This window comes from Cervus elaphus, chromosome 7 (assembly GCF_910594005.1).
Source record: "Cervus elaphus chromosome 7, mCerEla1.1, whole genome shotgun sequence".
In the NCBI taxonomy this organism is placed as follows: domain Eukaryota; kingdom Metazoa; phylum Chordata; class Mammalia; order Artiodactyla; family Cervidae; genus Cervus; species Cervus elaphus.
The window spans coordinates 25575783-25602702 of NC_057821.1; the positions used below are offsets into that span (position 1 = coordinate 25575783).

General features: G+C 44.1%; 2 protein-coding genes and 2 pseudogenes across 3 annotated transcripts in view; 2 read left to right on the forward strand and 2 right to left on the reverse strand.

The window, feature by feature from the left end:
• Positions 1-10684, reverse strand: part of LOC122697199 (glutathione S-transferase A4-like) — a 42037-nt gene extending 31353 nt beyond the window's left edge. Inside the window, exon 1 of the mRNA XM_043907729.1 lies at positions 10472-10684. The gene's annotated coding sequence lies outside the window, so the exon portion shown is untranslated. The remainder of the gene's footprint in view (positions 1-10471) is intronic.
• On the forward strand, positions 93-5017 carry LOC122697197 (annotated as a pseudogene).
• On the forward strand, positions 6491-7217 carry LOC122697201 (annotated as a pseudogene). The gene has a single exon (XR_006342017.1). The product of XR_006342017.1 is annotated as a 40S ribosomal protein S8-like (transcript).
• Positions 10685-12085: 1401 nt separating the features above from the next.
• LOC122697198 (glutathione S-transferase A4) lies at positions 12086-25508 on the reverse strand. Its single transcript, XM_043907728.1, has 7 exons — positions 25374-25508; positions 24291-24395; positions 19094-19145; positions 17392-17524; positions 16392-16533; positions 14228-14359; positions 12086-12689 (listed from the first exon to the last, which is right to left on the reverse strand). Exons 2-7 carry the CDS (start codon positions 24375-24377, stop codon positions 12567-12569), a joined length of 669 nt encoding a protein of 222 aa, XP_043763663.1. The 5' UTR covers positions 24378-24395; positions 25374-25508; the 3' UTR covers positions 12086-12566.
• Between the last annotated feature and the right edge of the window lie 1412 nt (positions 25509-26920).

The following is a 26920-nucleotide window of genomic DNA, read 5'->3' on the forward strand; positions in this document are numbered from 1 at the left end:
CCCTTTTGTCCCTGGTCTCCTCCTGACGCGGACAACTGGCCAGAGTGCCCCGACTAGTAAGGAACAAGAGACTTTATTGAGCTCTCTCCCCTCCCCTCTCTCTGTCCTCTCCTTGGCCCTTCCCATCCTTCCTGTTTTTCTAATCCCCCGGTCCTGGACGCAGGAATTTGGTCGAAGGGCCTCAGCTTGAGCTGAGGATTGGAGACTGATCACCTCCTCTTGGCAGAGAACTCGAATTCCGGTAGGGCCGAGTTCCAGTCCTCCCTTCTCTGGATGCCTGGGTGTCTGCAGGTGGCAGGAGACATCTGTAAGGCCACCCCTTTTGTGCCCCTTTCCCGCCTCCTCCTCCTTCTTCTTTTCCTTTCCTCCTCTTAAAACCTTTGAAGACATCTGAAGTTCTGTGTCTCTATAGAAGGTTTTCTGAGAGACTGTATTCTTGTATTTAAGGGAGTGGCTGATGAGGACTGCCAGGTTTTATATGTGTGTGTTTTAACTCTGTGTTCTGTGTTGTGATTTTTGATGGCCATTTTGTTTTTTGCTGGAACTTGATTTTCTTTCCCTGTGCCTTTCTTTCCCTGAGACCAGGGCTCTCAGGAACACTTATCTAGACCATCTCTAACTCCTGAGACTGAGGGAAAAAGGGAAAAAGCATTTAGAATTTTTATTTATTTCAACTTTTTTATAAACTAGTAAATTTTATATTGTAATATCTAATTCATGACCAAACTTAGAATATGAAGCTAGATCTTGCACTGTGTCTGTCTAAATATGTCTTGGTATGTCTTTGTCTCTGGGTAATATTTTTTAGGTTAATTTGTAAAAGAGCTCTAATTGATTGCCTTAAAAAAAAAAAAGGTAAGCACTTACAAATCAAATAATTCTAAATTAAACGATAAATTCCAGGTTCAGGTAAACTGGGAAATATTCAGTATTAAATACCCGATATTAATGTTTGTTTGTTGACCTATCTAATATAGACATATCTTAGAGTAATTAACATCTAGTAAAATATTTTCATTATGCCTAGGTTTATTATAAGTTAAATATTGTTATATTGTAATATCTGTTACAAGTTTGTCAGCAAGGAAAGTACCTCAAGAAAAGAAACGTCAAAAAAAAAAAAAAAAGGGGGTAAATGAGATATGAGCTTTTGAACTTTATTAAGATTAAAAATGTCTGTCTAAAACAGTTTCTCTAGATTTTGGTAACCTAAATTTCTAAAGTTGTCCTAAACTAATAACAGAAGTTTATTAAATAGCTAGGTCATTTCCAAATAAAATAAGATTCTGAAACATTCATTACTGAATACTAACTTACAGAAAAAACTAAAGATTTTAGACTCTTAATAAATAATGTTTGATGCCATCCTGAGATGTTCGCTAGAATTTTTTTAGAAATTATCACTGGTATTTATGTTCACCAATCTATAGAATGCTAATATAAAGGTAAATTCTTGGTTGCTTAAAGAAAGTAGGATGTGTGTGTTCAGTAAAAAAGGTATGAGAAATGAAGTTACATTTTATGAAGGGAAAAGGAAGTAGGTCTGACTTACAGGTGGCTGTTTCAGGATGGGAGAACAAAGTAATCGGTACAGAAAGTGTTAAGAAGGTTTGATGGGAAGTGCACTCCAAGGGAAGAGTTTTGTGCATAAATACAAGTTTTCTTGAGATGTTAAACTGCCTTTGATAATGGATTTTAAGTTTCTTTACCTCTGACGTGATCTGTTCTATGTTTACCTTTGAAATCTTCTTTTTTACTTTGGCTAAGTAAATATATTCTTTCACAGTGATCTATATGATTCTACCTGACAGAGTACTATAAACCCTTTTGATATTTATTGACAAAACTGCCTAAATAGCTTGACTTCTAGCTGACTTTGGGATCCTTCAGAGGGCCCCTGAGACATCCCAAAGAGCTATTAAACTACCTGAGTTCATTTGACATGTTAAATTGCATGGGAATTATTGTTGGAGGAGTGATAACTCTTCTCAGGTTATATTGTATGGTTGATGTTACTTATATAGATATTCTAAAAATTATGTGAAATTCATGAAAATCTGATATGTCCTGGTAAAATGTTGTCACTTCTAATTTTAGTTATCACGTTAAAGTGTTACAAGTCACAGCAATGACCAGGCTACTTTGTCAATTACAATTTAATTAGATTTTAAACATGCCTTGTATGGTTTCACTCTCATGCCTTTAGAAAAATACTGCTAGTTCTTCAAGATTTATAAGAAAGACTTTTCTAAGATTAACTGAAAAATTTTGTTTGCTAGCTATCTGGTAAATTGGTAACAGACTGAAATTTAGTCTACTGTCTATGTTAAGAGAACAAAGTTTTCTTAGGATGAATCTTTCAATAACAGATTATGAATTTCTTTGCCTTTAAGTGATTTATATTCGTTTTTAAAATCTTTTGTTACTTGGTAAAGTAAATAAGTGTTATTTAAGATTATAGTACATATAAAAGCTCATTCTGCTTCTACCAAAAATAACCCCTCACTGTTAGACTTGTGCTATCCTAATGTCTTAAAACTGACAACGCCCCCGCTTACGACTCTAAATCGTTTCAAGACTTTTGTACAAGGTTTCATATAAAACATAGCACCGGTATCCCTTATAACCCACAGGGACAAGCCATCGTAGAAAGAGCACATCAGACCCTAAAAACTCAAATTTTAAAACTACAGAAAGGTGAATTTAAGTATACTTCCCCTCACCAGATTCTGCAACACGCTCTTTTGTGATAAACAATCTAAACACTGATTCATTTGGGGTTACTGCAATATCCAACATTGGAGTCCAGAGCAGCAGAGTACAAAACCTCTGGTTAACCAGAAAGACCTTCTTTCAGGACGATGGAAGGGTCCTGACCCATTACTAACCAGCGGCCGAGGGTGTGCTTGTATTTCTCCCCAGGGTGCTGAGTCACCAATTTGGGTCCTGGACAGACTGATTCGCCATGTCCCAGTCCCCCAGACATCTGGTTCCCCCATTGCTTAGACCACAAAAGAAGGAGGACACTCCTCTGCCCTTGCCTCCGCCGCCCACCTGGAAGGTCCAGCAGACTCTGAAACAACCGGTAGCAGAGATCCCGGGAGAACAAACAGCAACAAGCCTCCATACCCACATGGGGGCAAATGAAGTCGCTGTGCCGTCAAGCACAGAGAATAGCTTCTCTACAGGGATCCTCAGCCTCTCCTGAAAGGGTTTTTATTGCTATGCTTGCTTTACTGTCTTGCCAGGCAAGTGCTACCTCTTCTACATAAAAAAAAAAAAAAAAAAAATACTGGACATATTTCCCTGATCCCCCGACCTTCCAAGTAGTTACTTGGAACAATGACCCTATACGGGTCAACACAGACCAGCCTCATCTCTTGGGAGGATCCTATACTTCTTATAATAAAGATCATATACTTTTAGGGGATTAACAGATGACCTTCCCCTTTGCTTTAACTTCCCCATAGTCATACAAGAGATCTTATCACTCCCTCTAAGGAGGGGTGTTTCGGAACCTCCAAGAAAGCAATTTTGCCAGATTCTCCAGCATCAAAATTTTCAGACAAAACAGGAGATCAGCTGGTTTGAATATTACAGGCCCATATGCCCGGGGTCCTTGACCCCTATAAATCCTTGTTCCTTAATGCTCCACCAAAATATCCAAATTGTATTGATGTTGCTTCTTCAGATGTTGTACGGAAAACTATAGACAACCGCCTTGGATATCCGGTATGGAAATCTTGTACTTATAATTCAAAAACAGATTATAAAATACCGGGAGGAGGAAACTATTCGGTACAAGACTGGAGCAATCCAAATCCAAGTCAGAATCCAGGGTCTGTTTCTGACCATGTCAGTAGGTTTAGCAATTGGAAAGATGATTCCCTCCCTTGGCCATTGGTGGCCAACAGATGGCATTATAATCAATTTGTTCCCCCCACATTGTCCTATACAACTAAGGGTAAAACTTTTTGGCAACCAGAAATTTGGAGAGCCCTTGCTGCCACCTCCCTTGTTACTCTATCTCGGCCAGAGAATGATTCCACCTATTCTGTGCTGGCTTGTTTACCCTTCCCTTAGGTTTTTTTGTTTACTAATGATTCAAAAAGGCTTCATATACAAATGAATTATTCAAGTGGACCCAATATAGTCTACTGTAAACCATGCATGCTTTCATCCTGTTTAACCCCTCAATATAATATTTGTTCTTTTGTGGTGCTGCAACGCCCACCTTATCTTATGGTGCCTGTCACAGTGAATGCCTATTGGTATGACAATTACGGTTTAGCCATTCTGCAACAACTATAAGATTTAATGCGTTCCCGACGGTTTGTAGGATTACTTGTTCTAGGGATTTCAGCTTTGATAACAGCAATTACCTCTGTCACTGTGGCAGCGATATCATTGACTCAACAGGTACATACTGCTCAATATGTCAATGATATGTCAAAAAATGTGTCTTTAGCTCTAGCTATGCAAGAGATTATAGATAGGAAATTAGAAGGAAAAATAGATGCCCTAGAAGAAGCAGTCATGCATATTGGAACTGAGTTGCAGGCTTTAAGGGTAAAGTCAGCACTATCCTGTCACGCTGACTATCGGTGGATCTGTGTAATGCCCCTGAAAGTAAATTATACAGATTACAATTGGGAAAGGGTTAAAAATCATATTTCAGCTGTATGGAATAGCTCCAGCATTAGTTTAGATCTTGGAAAGCTTCATGGTCAGATAAAAATCTTAGAACATTCCCGCCTGGACTTTACTGCTGCAGGAGCTGCTCATGATTTTTTTCATACCTTTTCTAACTTTATTACTGGAAAAAATATCCTATCAACTATCTTCAGTTACGCTGCTGTAGCAGCCCTTGTTTTACTTCTCATTATAATCCTTCCTTGCATTGTCAGAACTCTCCGGCAGAGTACTCAGAAGCTCGTGACTGAGATCCATCTGGCTGTCTTAAAAAGTAAAAAAAGGGAGAGATGCTGGCAGCCAACACACGAGACCCTACCCATGACAAGGTCATGAGGGAGAAAACCTCACAGGCAAGGAGGATCAGGTTTTCAGGGGTTTCGAAAAGGCCAGCTCATGAGATCCCACCCATGACAAGGTCACGAGGAGAAAGCCTGACAGGCAAGGCAGATCAGGTTTTCAGGGATTTCGAAAAGCTGCCCCCGGCAGCTCACCTTAAAGATGCTATCTGTCTTTCTGATGCCTGCCTCAATAGACTACTCCCTAATTTCTGTGACACAGGCAGAAGGCCTTCCCCGATCTCTTCCCAAATAAGAATCAATTTAGAACTTTAATCAATAAGTTTCCCACGTAGTGGTATTTTATGAGATTATCCAGGGTAAAAGGAGTGTTTTAATTTAAACTCCTTTGCTGGTAGTTTGTTAGCCAAATGCATTTATGCCCTTGGTACTAATATGCATGATTGCTTATAATACCCTAGTCATAAAATAACATAAAGAACCTGATCACATAAAAAGCCCTAATAGACATAGAGCATTTTTGAGGGGTGAAGGCGTCCTATTAGAAAACATAAGAGAAGTTATTCTAAAGGTGGTTATTGGGTTGACGTTTGCTTGCTGTGTTTTGCTTGCTATGTTTTTGCTTTTAATGTGCTAAGGTTGTGTTATAGAAACCATTGTTAATATAGTTAAAGATCTAGAGAAATAAGAACTTAGCCCTAGTGTGGTAACAATGAGATGGTTGCTAATTGTCAGCCAGGAGTGCTAGGCAGAGGCTGCCTCACTGAAGTCGCAGAGTCAGTCTGGGGTAAACTTCTTAGATAAATGCAACTGACAACTTCTGCAGAAGGATTAATTTTTGTGTTAACAAAAATTACTACTCTGTACCTATGAGTACATCCCTATGAGACTGCTACCTTTCAGTTAAGGTCACCAGAGAAACAGAAAATAGGTTTACATTCACCTGACTTGCATAAAATGTTAATAGGCCCCAAGGCCAGAAGATAATGTACAAGACCCTCATAAACAAAGAAGTATGCACAGAACACCCTGGTTTTGTGAAGGACAAGCTGATGTAATGTTAAACTATCTTCCCCTTAGAAACGTACTAATTTAGGGTATAAAAGCAACGGTAAAAAATAAAGCATTTCCAGACTCGGCGGCACACCCCGTCTGGTCACTCTCTCTCTCCCTCCCTCGCAGACTTGGCCCTATCAAGGCTGGTCTCACGTGTCTTCTCTCTCTTGCCCACGCCATTCATCCTGAGGGTACCCCTTGGATCCTGCCGAGGCTGGACCCCGACAGTCGGACATGACTGAGCAACTGAACTGAACTGATAAGGGACCTGCATCACCTGTGAAGTGATATAGTGTTGTTGGAAGCAGCCTTAGTGTTGTTGTATATAAATATTACAAACTTCAGAACAACTACTAAGACAAGAAAAATACAAACTATAATTGACATGCTAAGAAAGGAGAATAAATGGAATTAAATAACATGCTCAATTAAAACAGAGAGGGCAGCTCTTTCCAGCCAGCGCCGAGCGATGGGCATCTCTCGGGACAACTGGCACAAGCGCCGTAAGACCGGGGGCAAGAGAAAGCCCTACCACAAGAAGCGGAAGTATGAGCTGGGACGCCCCGCTGCCAACACAAAGATTGGCCCCCGCCGCATACACACAGTCCTGTGCGGGGAGGCAACAAGAAGTACCGGGCCTTGAGGCTGGACGTGGGGAACTTCTCCTGGAGCTGGGAGTGTTGTACGCGCAAGACAAGAATAATCGATGTTGTCTATAATGCATCCAACAGCGAACTGGTCCGTACCAAGACCCTGGTGAAGAACTGTATTGTGCTCATCGACAGCACACCATACGGACAGTGGTATGAGTCCCGCTATGCACTGCCCCTGGGCCGCAAGAAGGGGGCCAAGCTGACTCCTCGGGAGGAAGAGATTTTAAACAAGAAACGATCAAAGAAAATTCAGAAGAAATACGATGAGAGGAAAAAGAATGCGAAAATCAGCAGTCTTCTAGAGGAGCAGTTCCAGCAGGGCAAGCTTCTTGCATGCATCGCTTCAAGACCAGGCCAGTGTGGCCGAGCAGACGGCTATGTGCTAGAGGGAAAAGAGCTCAAGTTATATCTGAGGAAGATCAAGGCCCGGAAAGGCAAATAAACCCTCTTCCCGCCTGTCTTAGCTCATCTAATAAAGGCGTATACTGTTCTATGCCAAATAAATAAATAAATAAAACAGAGAGGGCAGAAAAAGCGTAGAAGACAAAGCAAAAACAGTGGGCGGGGGGCGGGGGGCGAAGAACCAAGGCAACAAATAGAAAAGAGTCACACAAAAAAGAAAAGAGTAGACATGAATGCAACCACATCAATAATCACTTTAAATGTGAATTGTCGTGGTCTGTGCACAAGTTGGAAAAGAATCTCCAGACACAAGGCAGAATGAGAGGAGTGTATGAAGGAGTCTTTTGGGCCTAGAAAAGAGAACAGTCTCAAGGGCCCCTTGCTGAATCATCTAACTTCGGAGAAAACAAAGCATAACTTTAGTTCCATCCTGATGCTCCAGGCCAGCTGCATCTATCTGGAACTTATCACCCCCTGTCCAAAAACCTACCACCCCTTACACCCGCCCAGAAGACTTATCACCCCCTGCCCAACTACAAGTGTCATCTCAACAAAAGAATACTCAAAATATCCCGCCTGATTGACGTTTCCCTTATTGCTTCCACAAACCTCCCTGTAAGTATGAAGCCTCCCTGATCCCTTTCGGCGCTCAGCCTGGTCATTAGGCCGACTGTCGCCCCTCCTTGCCTGAATAAAGGTAACCTACTTCTGTTGAGGTCGTCTTTCCTTTTCTGCCTCGCCGGAACTATGCCTTACATTTTTGGTGCCGAAACCCGGGAGGGGGCGAGGCACTCGTCTCACTCTCTCTCACTCTCCCTCCCTCTCACTGTTTTCCCCTTTTCCCCGGAGTCTGGGAGCGCAAACATCCTCCGAGCTCACTTCTCTGCCAGGACTCTTAAGTTCCCCTCGGGACGCCTAGTGCCTTCGTGGCGGTGCAAGTCTTGTGCTAAGGCTTTATTGATGATTTGCGTACCCCCAGGCCTCGGCTTTACCCCCTTTTCTCTCTCTCTCTGATGACCTCCAGAATAGGGACCTCTTGCCATTCGACCGCTCTACATGCAACACTCCACTCTAGCCGGCCCCTAGATTAAGGTAAGATCCGATCCGGACGGAGTTCTAGAGGCGCCCTAGAATTCAGTCCTCTCCGGGTCCCAGGGACCCCTGGCCCAGGGCCACTCTGTGGGCGACGGTGGGGGATGCTCCACCTCGACACAGAGCTCTCTTCTCATAACTCCTATTGCGACTGCGGGTGACGACTCGAGTTCCCAATAGGAGCCTCTGCTTGCCTTTCAATTATGGGGTCTGGCCACTCTGTCCCAAAAGACTCCTTCAGTGTAGAGTTTATTAAAGCAGGAGACACTGTTAGAACTGCAGGCTGGCTCAAGGAACAGCTGACTCCTTTCATGGATTAGTAGCCAATTTTTATAGTCTCAAGACAAAGAAAATTCCTGCTGGAAGGGTGGCATTAGGTGATTGGTTAGGGTGCTATAGGGTGGGTAATTGGGTGAGTATTTTTTCCTAATATGGGGTCAGGGAGCTGGCCAGTTTAGATCAGGGAGGTTCACGGCAATGGTTACTGTAGGACTTGGTCAGTTCGGAGATGACCTCAGTGTAGGGCTCCACCTCTGTGATCTCCATATAAGGCTTTACACCTGTGACCGTGATTCAGAACACAGCTCCATATAAATGTTGTAAACAAAACAAAACAAAAATGTTGTAAACATTCACAAGTGGATTTTAAAACAAACCCTATTTTTGGTTTTCTGCAAGAAACCCACTTTAAAGACACAGATTGATTAAACAGAGAAACTGATAGTGGGTGTCAAGTGCTTTGAAGAAAATAAAATAGGATGATGAGAAATGCAGGGTGTGAGGTTGGGCCACAGAGTTCATGATCAGAAGATTCCCTTAGTGGGAATGTTGAAGCTGATGGAACAAGGAGCCCGCCACGGAATCTTCTGGGCAGACAATTTGGGTTAAAGGAATAAAATGCACAACAAAGAGGGAATACCAGCAAGTACGTGAGCCTGGGCTGGTGGCCATTCGCTGCAGACCCTGCCCCCTGGAATTCACCTTCTGCTGTTCCGTCCACAGGCCCTTCCATACCCGCCCTCCTCAGGACTGGGGTGTCAGGTGTTTCTTTGGGCACCCAGTCTGCCAAAGCCCCTCTAAGCAGCTTATGTTGGGTCCTGAGCTCATTAGGTGCTGCATCTCCTCCTCCGACAGAACCCCACACCGCTCAGCTCCCCTCTTTTGTCCCAGAGGACACTGGAGCCCCACAACTGCCCCATTTATCCGTGGGGTGCCCTTTCACCCCGTTGGCTCAGCTGCTGTGGGGTCTAGCCCATGAGCCTCATGGGTCCCCTCTGTCCTGTCTCCCGGCCTCACACGTCTCATTCCTTCCTGAACACAGCATGCTGACATCTTTGAGGACAACCATCCTCTGCCTGACCTCATGGCTCTTTTACCAGAGTCTGGTGGCTTGTGAAGATGGAATGGTGAAGGAGTTGAGACTAAAAGGTCTGGATCCCCAAAAAAGGTTGTGACAAGGCCAGGAAACTGCACCTGTGCAGGATGGGGTAGGGGGAGCTTGTTTCCAAGATGGGAAGTGAGATGAATGATTTAAAGTCATGTAACCCTGAGCAGAGCGATGTGGGAACCTGTCTTCACTGGAGGCAACTTGGCCTTTGTATTTATTTTCGTTAATCCTCCAATCAGCACAGACCCAACTTCCTCACAGGTTGTCTTCTCCAAGAGCCGGCCTTGAGGGCCCCCTTGTGTCTGAGAGAATTAAAACCCTCAAAGCACTGTTTGCACAATGGCTTCTGGTCTGCTTGAATAATATTATCAGGCAATGGCCCTGGGTAATGAAATCCCACCCAGTCATATAACAGCTCCCATTTCCTGCTGTCCAACACAACTCAACGACAGAGATCCCTGGTTGTAACCAAGTTAGTGCCTGCTCACATGTGTAAATTAATCTCCAAGTGAGGGTAATGTGTTTGCCCTCACTGAAGCATTGGAATGGAGCAATCCAAGACCACCCTTGCTGACACCAACTGCAGGTTCACAGTGATGGTGGTTTAATTGTTCAGTTGTGTCCGACTCTTGTGACCCCATGGACAGTAGCCTGCCCCTGTCCATGGAATTCTCCAGGCAAGAATACTGGAGTGAGTTGCCATTTCCTACTCCAGGGGATCTTCCTGACCCCAGGATCACACCCACGTCTCTTACTTCTCCTGCACTGGCAGGTAGGTTCTTTACCACTAGCACCACCTGGGAAGCCCACAGAGTATCCCCCAAATGGCCCCATGCCCAAACAGTCTGCTGGAAGGATTCAAAGAACTCACAGAAAATGGTCATACTCACAGCAATCGTTTACTACAGGGAGAGGACACTGATGAAAATCAGTCAAGGGAAGAGATGCACAGGACTGAATCCAGGAGGGCTCCAGGCTCGGAGTGTCCAGATGTCCTCATTCTGCAGAACCAGGAGTCCAGGGTTTTACTGGAGCTCCATCATGTGGGCATGACTGACCACCCACGTGACTGATCTGTCTCCAGCCCCCTCCGGAGTGGGGCTGACACCACATGACCCAGAGCCCCGCCCTACATCACATGGTTGCTGTGGCTCAAAGCCTATGCCTGAAATCATATAGCTGTTGTTACCTACCTGGCCCAGGGCCCCTGGCAAACAATTTACTACGATTAGGCATGTCTCCAAATAGTAAATGGTAAGAGAGATCCCAAGGCTTAGAGATCAGCTTGCTGAAGCCAAGGCCAGACCTGTATGTGGGGAAGCTGATTCTTTCCGCACCGCCCCCCCCCCACCCCCTTTCAGTTTCTTCTCTTTGTTCCTTTGCTCCCAGGAGGCTGGTGGGAGCATCAGCATGGACACCAGTGCTCCCTGGGCCTGCCTGGTGATACACCTGCTGCCAGCCCTTGGTCCTTCAGCAGTTCTAAGTATCTGAGTGATGACTGAGTGTTCGAATTGTGAAAATGTGAAGGCAGAAAACCATTTTCACAACTGTGTTGGATTTTCCTCTAATAAAACTCCAAGGGGCTTGCATTGATTGTGACAGGCATGAAGAGTCACCTCGGGACTGTTTTTTTTTACATCTGGGCAGAAATCCCTCTTGCAGTAAGAAATGGGTGTGTTTTCTTTATGAGACGTGGATCAAATAGTTGCCTTTCTCCAGTTTTTAAATCCCCAACTATTAGCTACTTTCGAGTGGCAACTTTTTCTTTTCTAAAATTACTTCTGCTATTGACACATCTATCTTGCCTACTGTGTGGTGACTTTTTTCTAAAGCAAGCCTCTGTTTTAGGATTCTGCCTCCTGGCACCCTGCCTGGCACATAATAGGAGCTCAATTAATATTTAAGATGCAAGTCAACACATGTTTAAAGCAGTACTAATAAATCATACTTTCAGTTCTGAAGTGCAAAAAAACTAGAAGTCTCTAAATAACCATTTTGGTAGTAACAGGATAAAAGTTAGATATATTCATATTTTCTTACACTTATGTCAAATATAACTGGAAGGATATACAAATGATAATGATGTTTGCCTGCAGGGAGCAGAACTGAAAAGAACTGGGAGGCAGGGCTGAAAACACTTCCAACAATATAAGTTTATTTATTTTTGGCTGTATTGAGTCTTTGTTGCTGCACACGGGATTTCTCTAGTTGCAGTGAGCAGGGGCTACTCTCTAGTTACGGTGTGTGAGCTTCTCACTGAGGTGGCTTCTCTTGCTGTGGAGCACGGGCTCTAGAGCATGTGGGCTTAGTTGCTCCATGGCATGTGGGATTTTAGGTCCGGGACCAGGGATCAAACCTGTGTCCCCTGCATTGGTAGGCAGATTCTTAACCACTGGGCCACCAGGGAAGTCCTTGTATAGCCTTTTGTATATTTTTGATTTTTGAACCATGTGGATGCATTATATATTCCAAACAATTTAACTTAAAAATTCTAGCAGCAGGGCAATAATTTGTAAATCCTTTATTTTAGTGAATATCAAAGGCATTCATCACTACCACAAATCTATTATAGCTCAGAGGAGAGTTACTTGCTATCTAGTAAACTCCATTGTTATTAGACACTAAAAACAGGAAGAGACTGGAGGGGGTTGAGAATGGGATAAGGAGAGGACAAAAGCTCAGGGGACAGACGATACAAGGTCCTACCCATCCTTGTTACCAGGAAATGAAGAGACAGAACAGATATAACTTAAAGGCTGACCTCTCCAGAATTTTTTCAGAAGAGGTCCTGTAACAATCACTCACTGGACAAAAAAAAAAGGTCGATGTTTCTCAAAGAGATATCAGGACATGAAAGACCAACGTAGGAACAATATACACAGCACCACGACAGAGCTGGATCACGGCAGCCTGGCTTCAATTAAGACACTACTGTGGACACAGAAGTCTCCAGGGGCGGTGGTCACTCACAGCTGTACCGCTGTCCTACGGCATGAAGACGGTGTACACGGTTCTCACGTAGATGTCATCAGGGGGAGGTTTCTTCTTGCTGCCAGGTTCAAGGAACTTCTTAATTGTAGGGATATTACTGATCTTCACTGTGTACTCCTGAAAAGAGAAAATGCAAAAGTTCAAGGCTAAAAGCAAAGGTATTTGTTTCTATGAAAATTGAGCTTGAAAGTTGCTCAGTCATGTTTGACTCTTTGTGACCCCGTGGACTATACAGTCCATGGAATTCTCCAGGCCAGAATACTGGAGTGGGTAGCTGTCCCCTTCTCCAGGGTATCTTCCTAACCCAAGTATCAAATCCAGGTCTCCCACACTGTAGGTAGATTCTTTACCAGCTGAGCCATTCTATGAGAATACAGTGCTGCAAAATGGCCCATCAAAATGTCTGCAAAAAATATTTGTTTCAGGAGTCCAAACAGACCCATAATCCAACATCTGTTGAGGGGCTGATCTGTTGGTATGATTATTTACAATCTCTGCCACAGTGGCTGGGATCTAGACCAGATCCCAGGCTTTATGCAAATCCACACCACAATGTCAACTCTTTTTAGAGACAGCAAAATAAAAAAGATTCTTAGAATGGGATTATACTTGCTTAAAGAGAAAAAGAAGGACAAAAAAGACACGAGAAGTACCTCAAATGTATTGCTCTAAGAAAAAAGTTTAAATAAAATTACTTTTAAACTTCATCAGACAGTACAAGTTACATTTTAAGGTTCAGCTTCCTTGGACATTTTTACACCTATTAACAAATGAATTCTCTTTCTAGCTATGTGTGGAAAATGGCCAGTTGCATTTTTGTAGCCTAGGGTTCAGACACCAGATATTCATGTAAGCTGCAGTGGAAGAAAAAAAATCTCATTTTTCATTCATAGAGTCAAATCTTAACAATTTTCAGTAATTGGGAGGAAAAATCCATTTGATCTGGTGAAAATTCTAAACTATATGGGAACTGAACATCCATTGTCTATAATTTTTCTAACAAAATCTTTCAAAATAAAGAGGTCATTTATTTAAAAAGCTACTATTTACCAAATGTCTCCTATGTACAAAGCACAGCCTTAATTAACCATGTGTACAAACATTATACAGAAGCATTCACACATATGTCACTAATATTAACAAAAACTCTAGTATGGAATTTGTTCCAAGAGTGTAGTCATGCAGTAAAACCAAGAGACAACTTCTTTCACGTGTAAACAACTGCTCAGCTCTAAGGGCCTGGGAACCATAAAACCAATTTCAAGTTTGTACTTTAGTTTCATTTTAGTAACTAGAATCTAGGTTCCCCGATGGCTCAGTGGTAAAGAACCTGCCTGCCAGTGCAAGAGAAGCAGGTTTGATCCCTGGATCTGGAAGATCCCCTGGAGAAGGAAAGGAAATGGCAATCCACTCCAGTATTCTTGCCTGGGAAATCCCATGGACAGAGGAACCTTGTGGGGTACAGTTTATGGGGTCACAAAGCAGTTGGACACAACTTAGAGACCGTACAACACCACCACCATAATAAGAACCAAAAAAATTACACACACACACACACACACACACACACACAAACACAGAGCCAATCAATCAACAGACATTGAAGGAAGGCCTAAGAGTTGTGGGCCAGTCTCCTATAACATTAGTTTGTTTACCTGGAGGTGAGGGAAGGCAGATAGGATATTAGGAATTTTCTCTTCTAGAGCCAAAATGGTCTGGAGTAGAATTATATCTGCAAGGCTCAGCTGATCCCCAACAAGAAACCTTTGTCCATGACCCTGTAAAACCTGCAGGGTATAAATGTTTTACATCGGTTACAATACTCGACATGGAGAAACTCATATAGCTATGGAATCAGTGCAGCATCTGAGAAGAGCTGAAAGCATGGCCTTTTTCTTTTATCTTTCTACAAATAACATCACCTAAGAGGAAGTTCCCTGAGAGAGAATGAGCAAAAACGGTGTAGAAATGACAGCATCCATAGGTCTCTGCTTTATAACAGAATGAGACCCTGAAAAGCAGAAGGAAGTATTTATTCTGGATTTAGCATCTGGTGCTTTAAAAGGATACAGCTATCTAGAAACATGTCTACAGAGAAGAATTAGTCCTGATGCATTCAGAAGATGGTGGGAAGGATGTAAGAAGTAAGCCATTGGTCCTGTCCAAGGAGTCTAATCTCATTTCCCAGTTCTGTGTTTCTACGACTGTCAGGACTCACAGTCATAAACTAGACATGACAGTAAAAAAAAAAAAGCAGGCTTCCTTTAACATTTTCTAAGATCCCCTGGAGAAGGGAATGGCTGCCTACTCCAGTATCCTTGCCTGGAGAATCCCATGGACAGAGGCTACAGTCCGTGGAGTCGCAAAGAGTCAGACATGACAGAGCAACTAACACTTTCACTTCACTTTCAAGACCAAGAAAATTAAAAGAATGAGAATTCATCCTGACTCCCATATTGAGAGTAACATATAAGTGCAGAGATCCATAGGAATAGATGGCGATTGGAAAGAAGTGAGGCACAGTGGTAGACCAGGGGAGAACCCCTTTGCAGATATGTGTATGTGCGTGCATGGGCATGTGTGAGAGACAGAGAAGGACTCTAACGTGATTCCAAATCAAATAGAGCAACTGGAACCAGACTGGGAGAAAGACAGAGAGTCTGGAGCTGCATCAGAGGCCAGAGTTCCAGTCCTGGCTCCCACCTTAGGCATGTCACCCAGTCTCTCTGTGGTTCTATTTCATTACATGTAAAAAGAAGGTAACAGGACCGGTGGTCCAGTGGGTAAGAATCTGCCTGTCAATGAAGGGGACACGAGTTTGATCCCTGGTCCGGGAAGTTTCCACATGCTGCGGAGCAACTAAGCCCTCCTGTCTCAACTACTGAAGCCCTCGGACCCTAGAGCCCCTGCTCGGCAACGGGAGAAACCACCATGATGATAAGCCCACGCGCCACAGCTAGAGAGTAGCCCTCATTCACAGCAACCCGAGAAGGTCTGTGTCCAGCCACAAATACCCAGTGCAGCCATAAATAACTAAGCAAATAAGAAAGTAATGACTTTTAGTTTGTATGTTTGGCAGAGCTCTGACGTAACCTGAGTCACAGGGAGACAAAAGCAGGCAGTGACCTTTATCTGAGACACCTGTTCCTCCCTCACCATAGCCCATTTCTGCATCATCATATTTTACAATCACAAAGTGCCGCGGGCAAGAGACCATGAAAGCAAGGCCAGAAACACTCAGAAAGTACCTCTCTTCCTTCTTATCTACTTCCACGTCAATGGCCAGAGGAAACCTGCCAATTCCCGGCTTTTACTTGCTCTTGTTTTTTCACTGAGGCATTTAAAATAATCCTTCTCCATTGAGGAAAAGAGAGGAGGAGTTGAAGCTCAGAAAACCAGATACCGTAATGAGACAAGAAAGATCACAAAAGAGAACAAAAGGGAAGAGAGAACAGCCACGGTTCTTCTCTTCATATCCAACTATCAAGTAGGATGTCTGATACACAAGTGTTTGTGGAACGAAAGAAGGAATGAAGGAGGTGGTTTCTGCTCTCCTGTATCCTGTACAGGGTGGCACCTGGCGAAGGTAAGCGATGACAATGCACACATGGGTGAGCCCGTATCTTTGCCAGAGAGCATGGAAGACTCTGGAAGAGTTGGGGTGGCTCCAAGATACACTGGCTTTGTGCTGATGCAACTGGCAGCTCTCCGGAACCCAGGAGGCTGGCCTAGCAGGGCTCAGCTTTTACTCTGCCTGAGCAGAAAAGGGGTATTTTGCAGTATGGTGTTGTCGTGTTCACAGGCTTCACCGCCACCTACCTTTTCGAACACAGGAAAGTATCTAATTATAGCCTTCTGGGCCATGTTAGCCACTTCCTTTTGCTGATCGTCTGGTTTGAGGAAAGGATGCAAGATAAGCAGTTCCAGAAGATCCAGGGTCCCCTCCACATACATGTCAATCCTTCAAAAAACACACACAAAAAGCATTTTCTCAGTGGCCCCTCATTGGCTCCCACAACTAAATATCCAGAGTGCAGCTCTTACAGCTCGGGCTACTTAAGTATCAAGAAGCATTCATCTCCACGTGTCCCTTCACAGCAAAGATGCAAAGTCAACTCGAGTTATAAACTAGAAAACTTCTTCAGAGAAACCCATCACAAATCTCGAAGTACCAGAGTCATGGATGGCCTTTCTCCTGGCCCCACTCCAGCACCCATGCTCAGTAAGGGTACAACTTCACATTTGTAAAAATAGTGGCTACCACTTACAGAATACTTGGTGTGTATGAGGAACAGTGCTAAATACCCTACATCTAATATTTCATTGAATCCTACAGCATTATGAGGAATATACTATTAGTATCCCCATCACACTGGAAACTCATCAGCACACTGGAGCCTAACACTTTGACCAGGGGCATAATCCAGGAGGTACAAAGACCAGGCTCTGAGTTCAAATTATAAGCCAGTACACAGTACTCTGGGCCTTGAATGTCACAGCAACTTCTGATTCCTAATACTCAGTGATAATAGATTTGCAAGAAAGGTAAAAAAAATAATATCAAAGCACTGAAGGATGTTGAAACCTGCACCACGCCCCAGACACAGTCTCTAATATCCAAATTCAATCCTTTCCTCTCATTTTACTCAGACTCTCCGTATTGACTTTCTAAGTGGTCCTGATGACCTTTCTGGAGGTTTGTTCCCTGTTCGCGCTAACGATACAGGACATGCGGTGGACCAGGGGGCTGTGGAGGATGGCTACTGAGATAAGCATCGGTAGAGGTACAATTGAGAACACCCCAGAGGAGCCACAGTACAGGGTTCTCTCCTTGAGGTCTTTGCCGAAGAGATGGTGCTTGTCTGCGATGTAGTGGAGGATGCTCCGGGTCTGCACCAGCTTCATCCCATCAATTTCAACCATTGGCACTTGTTGGAACAGCAGGTGGTTACCTGGGAATGGGAGCCCAGAGTTAGAGGTGCTCTCTCCCCTTTCCCCCATCCCTCAAAAAAATGCTCTGCTGAATGGGGCCACAGCCTTAGAAAATAGTGTAAAGCTCCCCAAACTTCATTCAGGGGTGCTAATTTAGCCATAAAATAAGACTGAAAACTAGCATGGACATAAAACTTTCAATTTCCACCCCAGGAAAAACACTTAGCCTCAGTGTAAAGGGTGAGGGGTAACACAGTGAAGACTTCTCTTTACAGAGCTGTGCTGGCCAATACAGTAGCCAGTAGTGGCATATGTATATGCCACTAAATTTAAATTGAACTTTTTTATTTTTTTTGGAGCTGAGGCATGAAAGCTTGCAGGATCTTAGTTCCCTGATTAGGGATTGAACCTGGGCCCACAACAGCGAAAGCCTAGAATCCTAGCCACTAGGCCACCAGGGAACTCTAAATCAATCAAAAATTTTTTAAACTAAAAATTTTTTTTTTTTTTGGCTGTGCCTGTGCCATGGGGCATGCAGAATCTTAGTTTCCTGAGTGGGGATTGATCCCAAGCCCTGCTGCAGCAGAAGTGCAGAGTCTTAACCACTGAGTTACCAGCAAAGTCCTAAAACTTTTGAAAAATTTAGAAGTCACTTCCTTCGTCCCCATGGACACAAGTGCTCAGGAGTCACATATGGCTGGTGGCTCCTGCAACGGCCAGTGTAGAACAAAACAACCCATCCGTGTAGAATGTCTATGACTGTGTCACTTTGCCAGTCTGATGATGAAGCCCAAGACACTGGCTGATTCTAATGTACAGGCTTTCACTGCCACAGCCTACCTACTGCCAAGTTCGCAGTCACCAGTCAAAAAGTCACCCCTTCCTTTCTTCAAGAAGACTGTCTCAAACACTTTACCCACACCAAGCCCCAGGGAGAGTCACATGTATAGCACACGGGCCAGTCCTGGGGGGCTCAAGGCGGGTTGCGGGGAGGTGTGTACTCAGCGCACGGTCACTCATGGTGGACACATCACAGCCCTGCAGAGCTGGTCCCTCTCCAGGGATCCTTGAGTTGGGCCTCAGAACCCTGCTGATGGCAAGGAAGGAGGCTCCTTACAGGGGTCTGGTTGTGGAGGGAGGGTGTGACCAGGACTTAAAGGCAGGCCTTTCACTGCTGTCTCATCTGTTTGGTACTTACTTGAGAAAGCAGCCCAGTGTAAATGGGGACTTTAATCTGAACACTTCAAGCAGATGCCTCAGGTAATATGTAGGAGGTGGAAATTGAGGAGGGAAGGGATGAGGGAGTGGAAGAAAGATGGGAAAAGGTAGAGGAAGGCTGGGGAGGAGAGAGAGATGGAGAAAGGCTGCCCAATGGACAGAGGGAGGAACTACTCCCCTTCGATTGGCTTTTATAGAACTACTGAATATCAAGTGACTTTCTAGCAATTTCAGCCACTGTTCCCTCTTGCTTGTCTGGTTTTAGGATACTGTTCTGGATGTTTAGTGTCAGCTGCATCTTTGTCCTTCCACTTAAATATTGGTTCTTTAAAAACTCAGCATTATCGACAGTAATACATTTTTATACTCACCATCCTGCAACTTCTGCAACTGTTCTTTTGTTTCTAAAAATTCTTCATCAAACTAAATTAAAAAAGACACCCCCCCCCAAAAAAGAAGGGAAATGTCATTACGGTTTTAGGACCAAAAATACCAAGCTAAACTGCCTGAAAAACAGACAGAAAGAACATACTCAGTACCCATATCTTGGTTTCTAAATATCCCTGGGATCCCAGGAATAAAAGTTGACTCTGTTATATCAACAAGTGAGGACATACTCAAAGACTAACAGAGATATGTCAAAGGAAAAGGCATGTGGGACCCTATCCAAGAGGGATTCCCTAGCTACATTTGGGACAATTCAAGTGATATCAGGTATAGATGAGAATACCATCAACCAAAAAAATTCCTGTGTCCATAAATGATGATTCAAAAAAAAAAAAAAGAAGAGAGAAAGAAAGTTCTCTTTTCTAGAATTAGCACTAATTAATGCAGAATTGTTCCTAATTAATGATAAAATTAGAAAATCACCAATTTTCACCCTATAATGTAATAGCTGACTCTGATAAGGATCAAGATGCTGAAATCATTGGGTCATTGGGCATAGAATATTCACACAAAGCATCATCCCGCAGGTTACTTATTATGACAAAGAAAAAATGTCTCTGCAGATGTGGGAATCCCACCATCCTCCTAACCAAGTGGTCTAGCTCAGTTCCCCACTGGGGGCCACCCTGAGGCATCTCACGCTCCCTGCTGTGACAGTGAGGACAGCGGCGCTGCAGAAACAGCATCCCAACCGATTTAACCTGGATGGAACTGCAAGGTGAAAAGGGGGTGTATCCAGAATGTGCAACACTCGGTAATATAAAATGGTCTGGACTCTTTCCAACCTACAGAACTGTTGTTTTAAGCTCCTCCAGGATGGGCAAGGTTTGGAAGCCAGTTGGGGGGGACAGACTTTCTGCCTCTGCGGCTCTCTCGCTCTGTGGTCCTCATCACTTGTCTGGCTCCCGTTTCATAGACATCCATCCACTTCCCGACTGAAAGCATGAGCCCTGCTCTCAAAGGCAAATCTTTATTTACAGGTAACTTGACTGTAGCCAGGTAAACCTCCTCTAACAATTCTTTAGGCTATTTGGCCTCCAAGTCACATAACTGACTCTTTATTTCTCTTGGCAGAAATTCATGCAAGAGATTCAATTCCTCCTTCACGCATTCCTTCTCTGTTAAGTGAAGAGTATGAAAAAAAAAAGAACAAAATGCAGATTCTGCTCTAGATGAAACGAGACTAGAGACATAACCACCAAGTGTCTAAATCTTGATTAGATCTTGGGGGGAGTGGTAGTTATAACTACCAAAGAGATACATTTAACAGTTATATAGACATCTGGGGGACAAGCGGCAACTTCTGAATATGGGTTATATATAAGAAGCTGTAAAACTGATGTTAATTTCTTAGTTGTGACAATGATATTACAGTTATGGGGACAGTTTTATTTTTTTCTTAACAGGAAGACACATGCTGATGTCTGCAACTTACTTTCAAATGATTAAGAATAAAAAAAAGCAGAGACAGAAGGAAGGAGGCAAACAGCAAAATGTTAGCACCTGGTGAGTTTAGTTGAAAGGTATCCATTTTACTATTACAACTTTTCTATAGGTTTTAAAGGTTCCAAACTAAAAGTTTGGGAGGAAAAGAAACACTGGAAAGTCCTTTTCTTGTGACATATACAACGTGGTCGAATACACTGGTTTCCTTCTCATGCCCACCGAGGCCCCAAGTCCCTGGGTGGTTCCCAGTTGAGTCTGTGCCCTGCGCCGCCCCTCACCCCATGTCATCCCAGGAAGGACAGAGCCAGCAGCACAGACCTGGCCATTCTTTCTTCTACCTCACCTAGTGGACCAGAGGGGCATCAAGATGATGGGGTGTAGCCATGGCTTCTCCTATTCCCAGCCCTCCTGTGTGAGGAGAGGGCCTCAGTGCCCCTAGAGGCACTCCATCTGGGGCCCAGGAAGCAGTAGCTTCAGGGTAAGAATGTTCTGGGCATTTGTTCAAACACCCAGCCAGTCAGCTGTGATGCCAAGGTGTTTCCACTGCACCATTGCTCTCACACTTTTATGACCCTGATCATGTATAAAGCGCATGGGAAAGCGTGTGTATATGCTAGACCCTAGGCCCATCCCTCAGAGATACACCTCCGGTAGCTGGGAGAGACCAGGAATGTACATTAAAAAAAAACAAAACAAGCCTTTCCAAGCAACATGGATGGACCTAGAGATTAACCTACTAAATGAAGTGAAAGAAAAATATCATATGACGTCATTTATATGTGAAATCTTGAAAAAAAAAAATGCCACAAATGAAGCTATTCATAAAATAGAAACAGACTTACAGATATAGAACAGAAACTTATGGTTACCAGCGTGGGGGAAGAGGACGCAGGATGGACACATTAGGAGTTTGGGATTAGCAGATATACACTAATATATATAAAACAGATAAACAACAAGGACCTAATATATAGCACAGAGAACTACATTCAGTATCTTGTAATAACCTATACTGGAAAAGAATCTCAAAAATATTTATAACTGAATCACTTTGCTGTATACCTGAAATAATATAAATCAACTATACTTCAATAAAATTTCTTTTTAATTCCTTCCAAATGGTTCCAATTCTGGTTTTTGACTCCTGGGAACATGTAAAAAAAAATGCATGCTCTCCCTCACTAGAGAAACTCTCTTGTGTCAAACTTTGTGAAACTATTGTTCTGGAAGAAGAAACGGGCACCGCAACAGGAGATGAGAGGGCGGGAGACGGAGGAAGGTAGAAAGCGCAGGAGGCAGAGCTTGGAGGAGCTGGTGATTGTCGGGGGCTGCCCCGGGGCTGTAAGGACAGACAGTGTGCGGTTTCCATCCACACAATCAGCGGTCTCTGTTCCCTGACGGATGCTGGTCCCCCAGGGGATCCTCTGGAGAAGTGCCCGCATCCACATCATGCACTCCCTCCCTCTCCACACACCCCCTTCTACTGAGCGAAGTGCCCAGAAGTCCTGAATGAGGAGTGTGTGGCCTTCACGTCTTCTCTTTGACACTGTTCATTCCTCTTCTCAAGGAGGATCTGACCGGGTTTTGGGGGTCTTTGGGCAAATGAAGTTCCAAGCAGCCAAGATGCAGCATTCAGCACCCAGCAGGGTCTGAGGACTCAAACCAAGTATGAGTCGGAAGATGCTGACACCTGGAATTAGGCCAGGCTGCCTCTCAGCAGGTGTGAGGCACCTGTTACTGGGATGTGTGTGCTTTACACGTCAGGCTCTACCTGACATTGTGACCCTGGAAATCATGAACTCACCCAGCCGTTGTAGCCCGGCCCTCCTGACTATTTCAGATCTGTCTGAACACAGATGTGGCTGAAAATGTCTTTGGCCACAGACATGGGAGGGATCCCCGGTACCAACTGTGGGGCATTGCTCCTGTAAACCGTGTGGTCAGCCCTCATGAGGGAGGCCAGTCTTTCTCCTGATTAGAGAACCTGATCAGAGGAGTGGACTTGAGACCCATGCCCCACACTGGGCTAAGTAAGTACTCTACCCTACCTGCCTGCCTGGTCCGGGGGAGGTCGATCATATGACTCATATTCCTTTTTATCTTACTTAGGGTTGGGTTGCTATGACTGTAACCAAGAATCCTGACCCACAGCTGAGTAGGAAGCACAGAAGGAAGCTAGAGAGGAGGGGATTGGACAAGGGCTTCCAATATCTACACATATAAGACAACAACTGCAAGCTCAGAAACACACAGGGTTAGACAGGTGACATGAATAAGCCGAACAGGCTCAAGTCAAGGGATCAAGAACTGTTGCACTCTCTTCTTAACACAATTAAAGAAAGTGTTCTGAGATAATAGGGAATGGTGGAGACTACGTAAACTAGAAATGTCCATCTGTAGGGGCTGTCCCTCTTAGAGTCAGCAATGGCTGTCCTATGAAAGTGAGGCCCTAGAAGCATTAGATCTTCCAACTTCTCAAGAGAAGTCAGAAATCAGAATCTGTATATAAAAATGGTATCAACTAACTTAGAAAACTGTAAAATGCTGTGTGGTGAGATATAATGACAGGCAAGGAAACCAAAGCCTAACCAAACCAACAAATAAAAAACAAAACCCCAAACCCAACAATCTTTATTTATCACCTTTGGAGGTTGGTAGGATAATGACTCATTCTGAAAATTGATCGAGAGAAAGAATCAAGCATTTATCCTGCTTTTCTTATGTGAACTGATTAGTGCTTCAAGGTAATTAAGTACGTAACCAGTGAACTCTTTATAAGAGAATCACAGTTAAATTTAGGTGAAATAACGGAAATAGAAAAATCACCATTTGTAACCCCTAACAATGGTGATGATCAAGGCTGCAAAGACGGTCGCTGAAAGGGTAACAGAGGAAACTTCATACTGTGGGAACAGGCTGATGTCACGGAAACACACTGATCAAACTCAGCAACGCTGAAAATGAGACAGGCAGACGTCATGTGCCTGTGATGTGGCATGAGAGAAATATCTTCACACTCCCGCCCTTGCTGCAGTCTGGCAGGGAAAAAAAAAAAAGGAGAAAAAGGAGCCTGGATTTGATCAGACTTCTGGATCCAATTAGTAGTTTACAGGAAACAAAGAGAAGAGGGGAACAGGTTAAAATGAGAGGAAGTCCACCAAGTTCAGAATGAGGGGCATTCTACAAGCAGTTACTTCCACAAATGGCCCCAGGAACAACCACAGACACTTAGTATCCAGATCCTGACTACTAATACCTGTTTTATGTTTCCATCAAGAAGAAGCTCCAAGAACAGAGCGAAAACAAGACCAAAAAGACTGTGGGCCAAAGCATATGGGCATGCAGGGGCTTCAAGCCTGAAGCCACTAAAGTAAATAGGAAACAAACCTAAACCTAGAGATTTTATAGTCACAAAGTTCTGGGTGTAACTGACAAATTGCAGGTTCATTCCTGTTTTCCTCATTATAAATATTTACTGGTGGTAGATCAGAAGCAAATGATTAAGGCTGAAAGTAAAAAAGAATTTCATAACTACACTCGATTTAGAAAAAGAAAAATTCTTGAGAGGAAGGACTCTTCTGACTCACTGAAGCAGGTCTGTAATATTACTGGGAGAGGACAGAGCTCAACGTTATAGGACGAATCTGTGCAGAAACACCAGTATAGCTAGGGTACCTCGACTCCGGCAGCAGCTAACACCCATCGCACGGATTCCATCCGGCCTCGTCCGTTGGGATAGTGGAGCTTGGGTTTCGTGGCCATCACTGACTTTCAGGTTTTCTGAAATACAAACGCAGCACTCCTTGCAAAAGAAGAGCCTCAATTTCGCGTCCTCAGTCCAGTGTTCAGGGGCTAACTGAATATTCAGGGTTTTGACACACGTAACTGTTTGGGAGGTTCTGTGGGGTTTGGGGGAGGCGGGATTTTGTGGGGTTTTTGGTTGTTTTTTTTTTTTTTTTTTTAAAACTGCGTTTTCCCTCAATCAATAAAAACAGACCACCATTTTAAAACCTTAAAAAACAACCACCACCGTTGCCTTTCAAATTGTTTCACAGCTTTATGATTTATTATTCGGGATCTTTGGAAGCGGGGGGCTATTTCCTGTAAAGACATTTGGGCTAGCAGCACAGAACTTTACAGAATCAGAACATCGTATACTTTGACCTTGAAAATCTGAGATTTCCCAAATTCGGCCTGTACAGGCCAGACGCCAAGGACCGCGGAGGAGACGTCCACACCCCTGGAACCTCTGCAAAAATTCACTTTCACATGCATCATATTCGAGCCTCACAGCAACAGGAGGAGGAGGGGTCGATTATTACTATTGTCTGCAAGACATGCGTCTGCGGGCAGGCCCGCGGTGGTGGCCCCGGGCCCTGCACACCCCTGCCCCGCTCGGACAGAAGCCCCCAGGCCCTTGTTACGCCCAGGCCACCGCTTGTCACCCGAGACAGGCTTCCCGCGTTCCGCGCGGCCGCTCAGTCCGCGCTGGGGGACCATCAGAGCCTGCCTCCCACCCAGGGCTCTGGACTGCACAGGGCGGGTTAATAATGATACGCACGCCGATCAAGCAAGACCCCCCCGCCCCAACCCAGGGGTCCCTGTCTGCCCCGATAGGGACAGGGCCGCGGGAGGGAGACAGGGATAGGATGAATGCGGGTGTGATTCCAGGCTGGGGAAGCAGCGTGAGAGTCTCGGAGCCGGGAGGAACAAGAAGAGGGGGGAAGGGGTGGTGGGAGTGACAAGAGGGAGACAGACCTGGCTCCACTCGGAGTGACCAGAACCGCACAAAGGCGCCCAGCGAGCGGTCTGCAGCCTGGGGACTCGTGGACGGTCCGAAGCGCCCTCGGTGGGCGAGGCTCCAGAATATTTCACCAATAGAGACGGCAATATTTAGCATGCTCCACCCATCTGCAAGGCATGCTGGATAATACGCAAACAACTCCAAATCAAGCCCCTTTTAATAGCAATTTTTGCAATTTGAGGGAATAATTTTTAAGTATTAGTTACGTTTGGGCTTTAGTTTAACATGTATTTTAGAGATCCGGCATTTAGAGCGAACAAAAGAAAAGTCGACCTATGCAAAAAGATCTAAATTTCTTCTAGTTTATATACTGCGTGCACTACCCTGGTTTCTCGGATGTGAGGGCGATCTGGTTGCGACATCTGTCACCCCATTGATCGCCAGGGTTGATTCGGCTGATCTGGCTGGCTAGGCGGGTGTCCCCTTCCTCCCTCACCGCTCCATGTGCGTCCCTCCCGAAGCTGCGCGCTCGGTCGAAGAGGACGACCATCCCCGATAGAGGAGGACCGGTCTTCGGTCAAGGGTATACGAGTAGCTGCGCTCCCCTGCTAGAACCTCCAAACAAGCTCTCAAGGTCCATTTGTAGGAGAACGTAGGGTAGTCAAGCTTCCAAGACTCCAGACACATCCAAATGAGGCGCTGCACGTGGCAGTCTGCCTTTCTTTTGACAATTTTGCAATTTTTTTCTATTAATATGTAACATAATTTAACACTGTGTATGTATAATGTATAATACAAGGTACAGTATAATACAAATATATTTTAAATTTATATACTCTTCCCTCCTTGACTCAGTCAATCTTCTTGAGCTTTTCCTTCATTTCCTACACTTTTAGACTTTAATCCTCAGGCTACATATAGCCTTGGATGGGAGGAAGTGGGGGCCTTGAGATAGACGTGTCAGTGGGGCTACAACTATATATAATCTGGGTGGTAATTAAGCTAGAGCTTTAAAAAATATTTTAAGACTATCAAAATTATTATAGAAAAATTCACACAAATTTTAAGGTTAAAAATATATGCCTCCAGATGGACTATTTCTTGTTTCCTGAGGCAGCCTCTCCTATTTCGCAGACTATAGATGTTGATTACTGTACGGGTTCTTGAAAATACCTGGCTTGAGAAGCCTGTGCTGCTGATCAATTAACAGCAACTGACAAGATCAGATTTTATTTTCTGTAGATTTCTCTGTCAGAAACAGGGAGAGTGAATTGGGACTGTGCAGGGTGGGGAAAGAGACACCTGGAAATATCCGTGTGAATTACAGTATAGCATCATAAATTAGAAGAAGATGGGTAAAAAGGTAAGATATTAAGGGGGTGGATGGGAGGAAGAGAAGTCTAAAATGATGCCCTCTCCCTAAGCACACACACACACTTTCTTTTCCATCCTCCTTGTTTAAATAGTCTCCACATTGCAAAATGCCGCTTCCAACTGCTGGTCTAAGTATATGCTACCAATTTCACAGCAGTAAACACTCTAATAGGTGTTAAGAAGTTAT

Bases quoted from the DNA above. Each gene is read 5' to 3' on its own strand.
- LOC122697198 (XM_043907728.1), bottom strand. From the start codon at position 24,377: ATGGCCACGAAACCCAAGCTCCACTATCCCAACGGACGAGGCCGGATG. The intron at 14,360-16,391 runs GTAGGTGGCGGT...TATACCCTGCAG, and splicing joins ACTTTCCTGTGTTCGAAAAG to GTTTTACAGGGTCATGGACA. The intron at 12,690-14,227 runs GTAAACAAACTA...TTCTCTTTTCAG, and splicing joins CTGCCTTCCCTCACCTCCAG to GAGTACACAGTGAAGATCAG.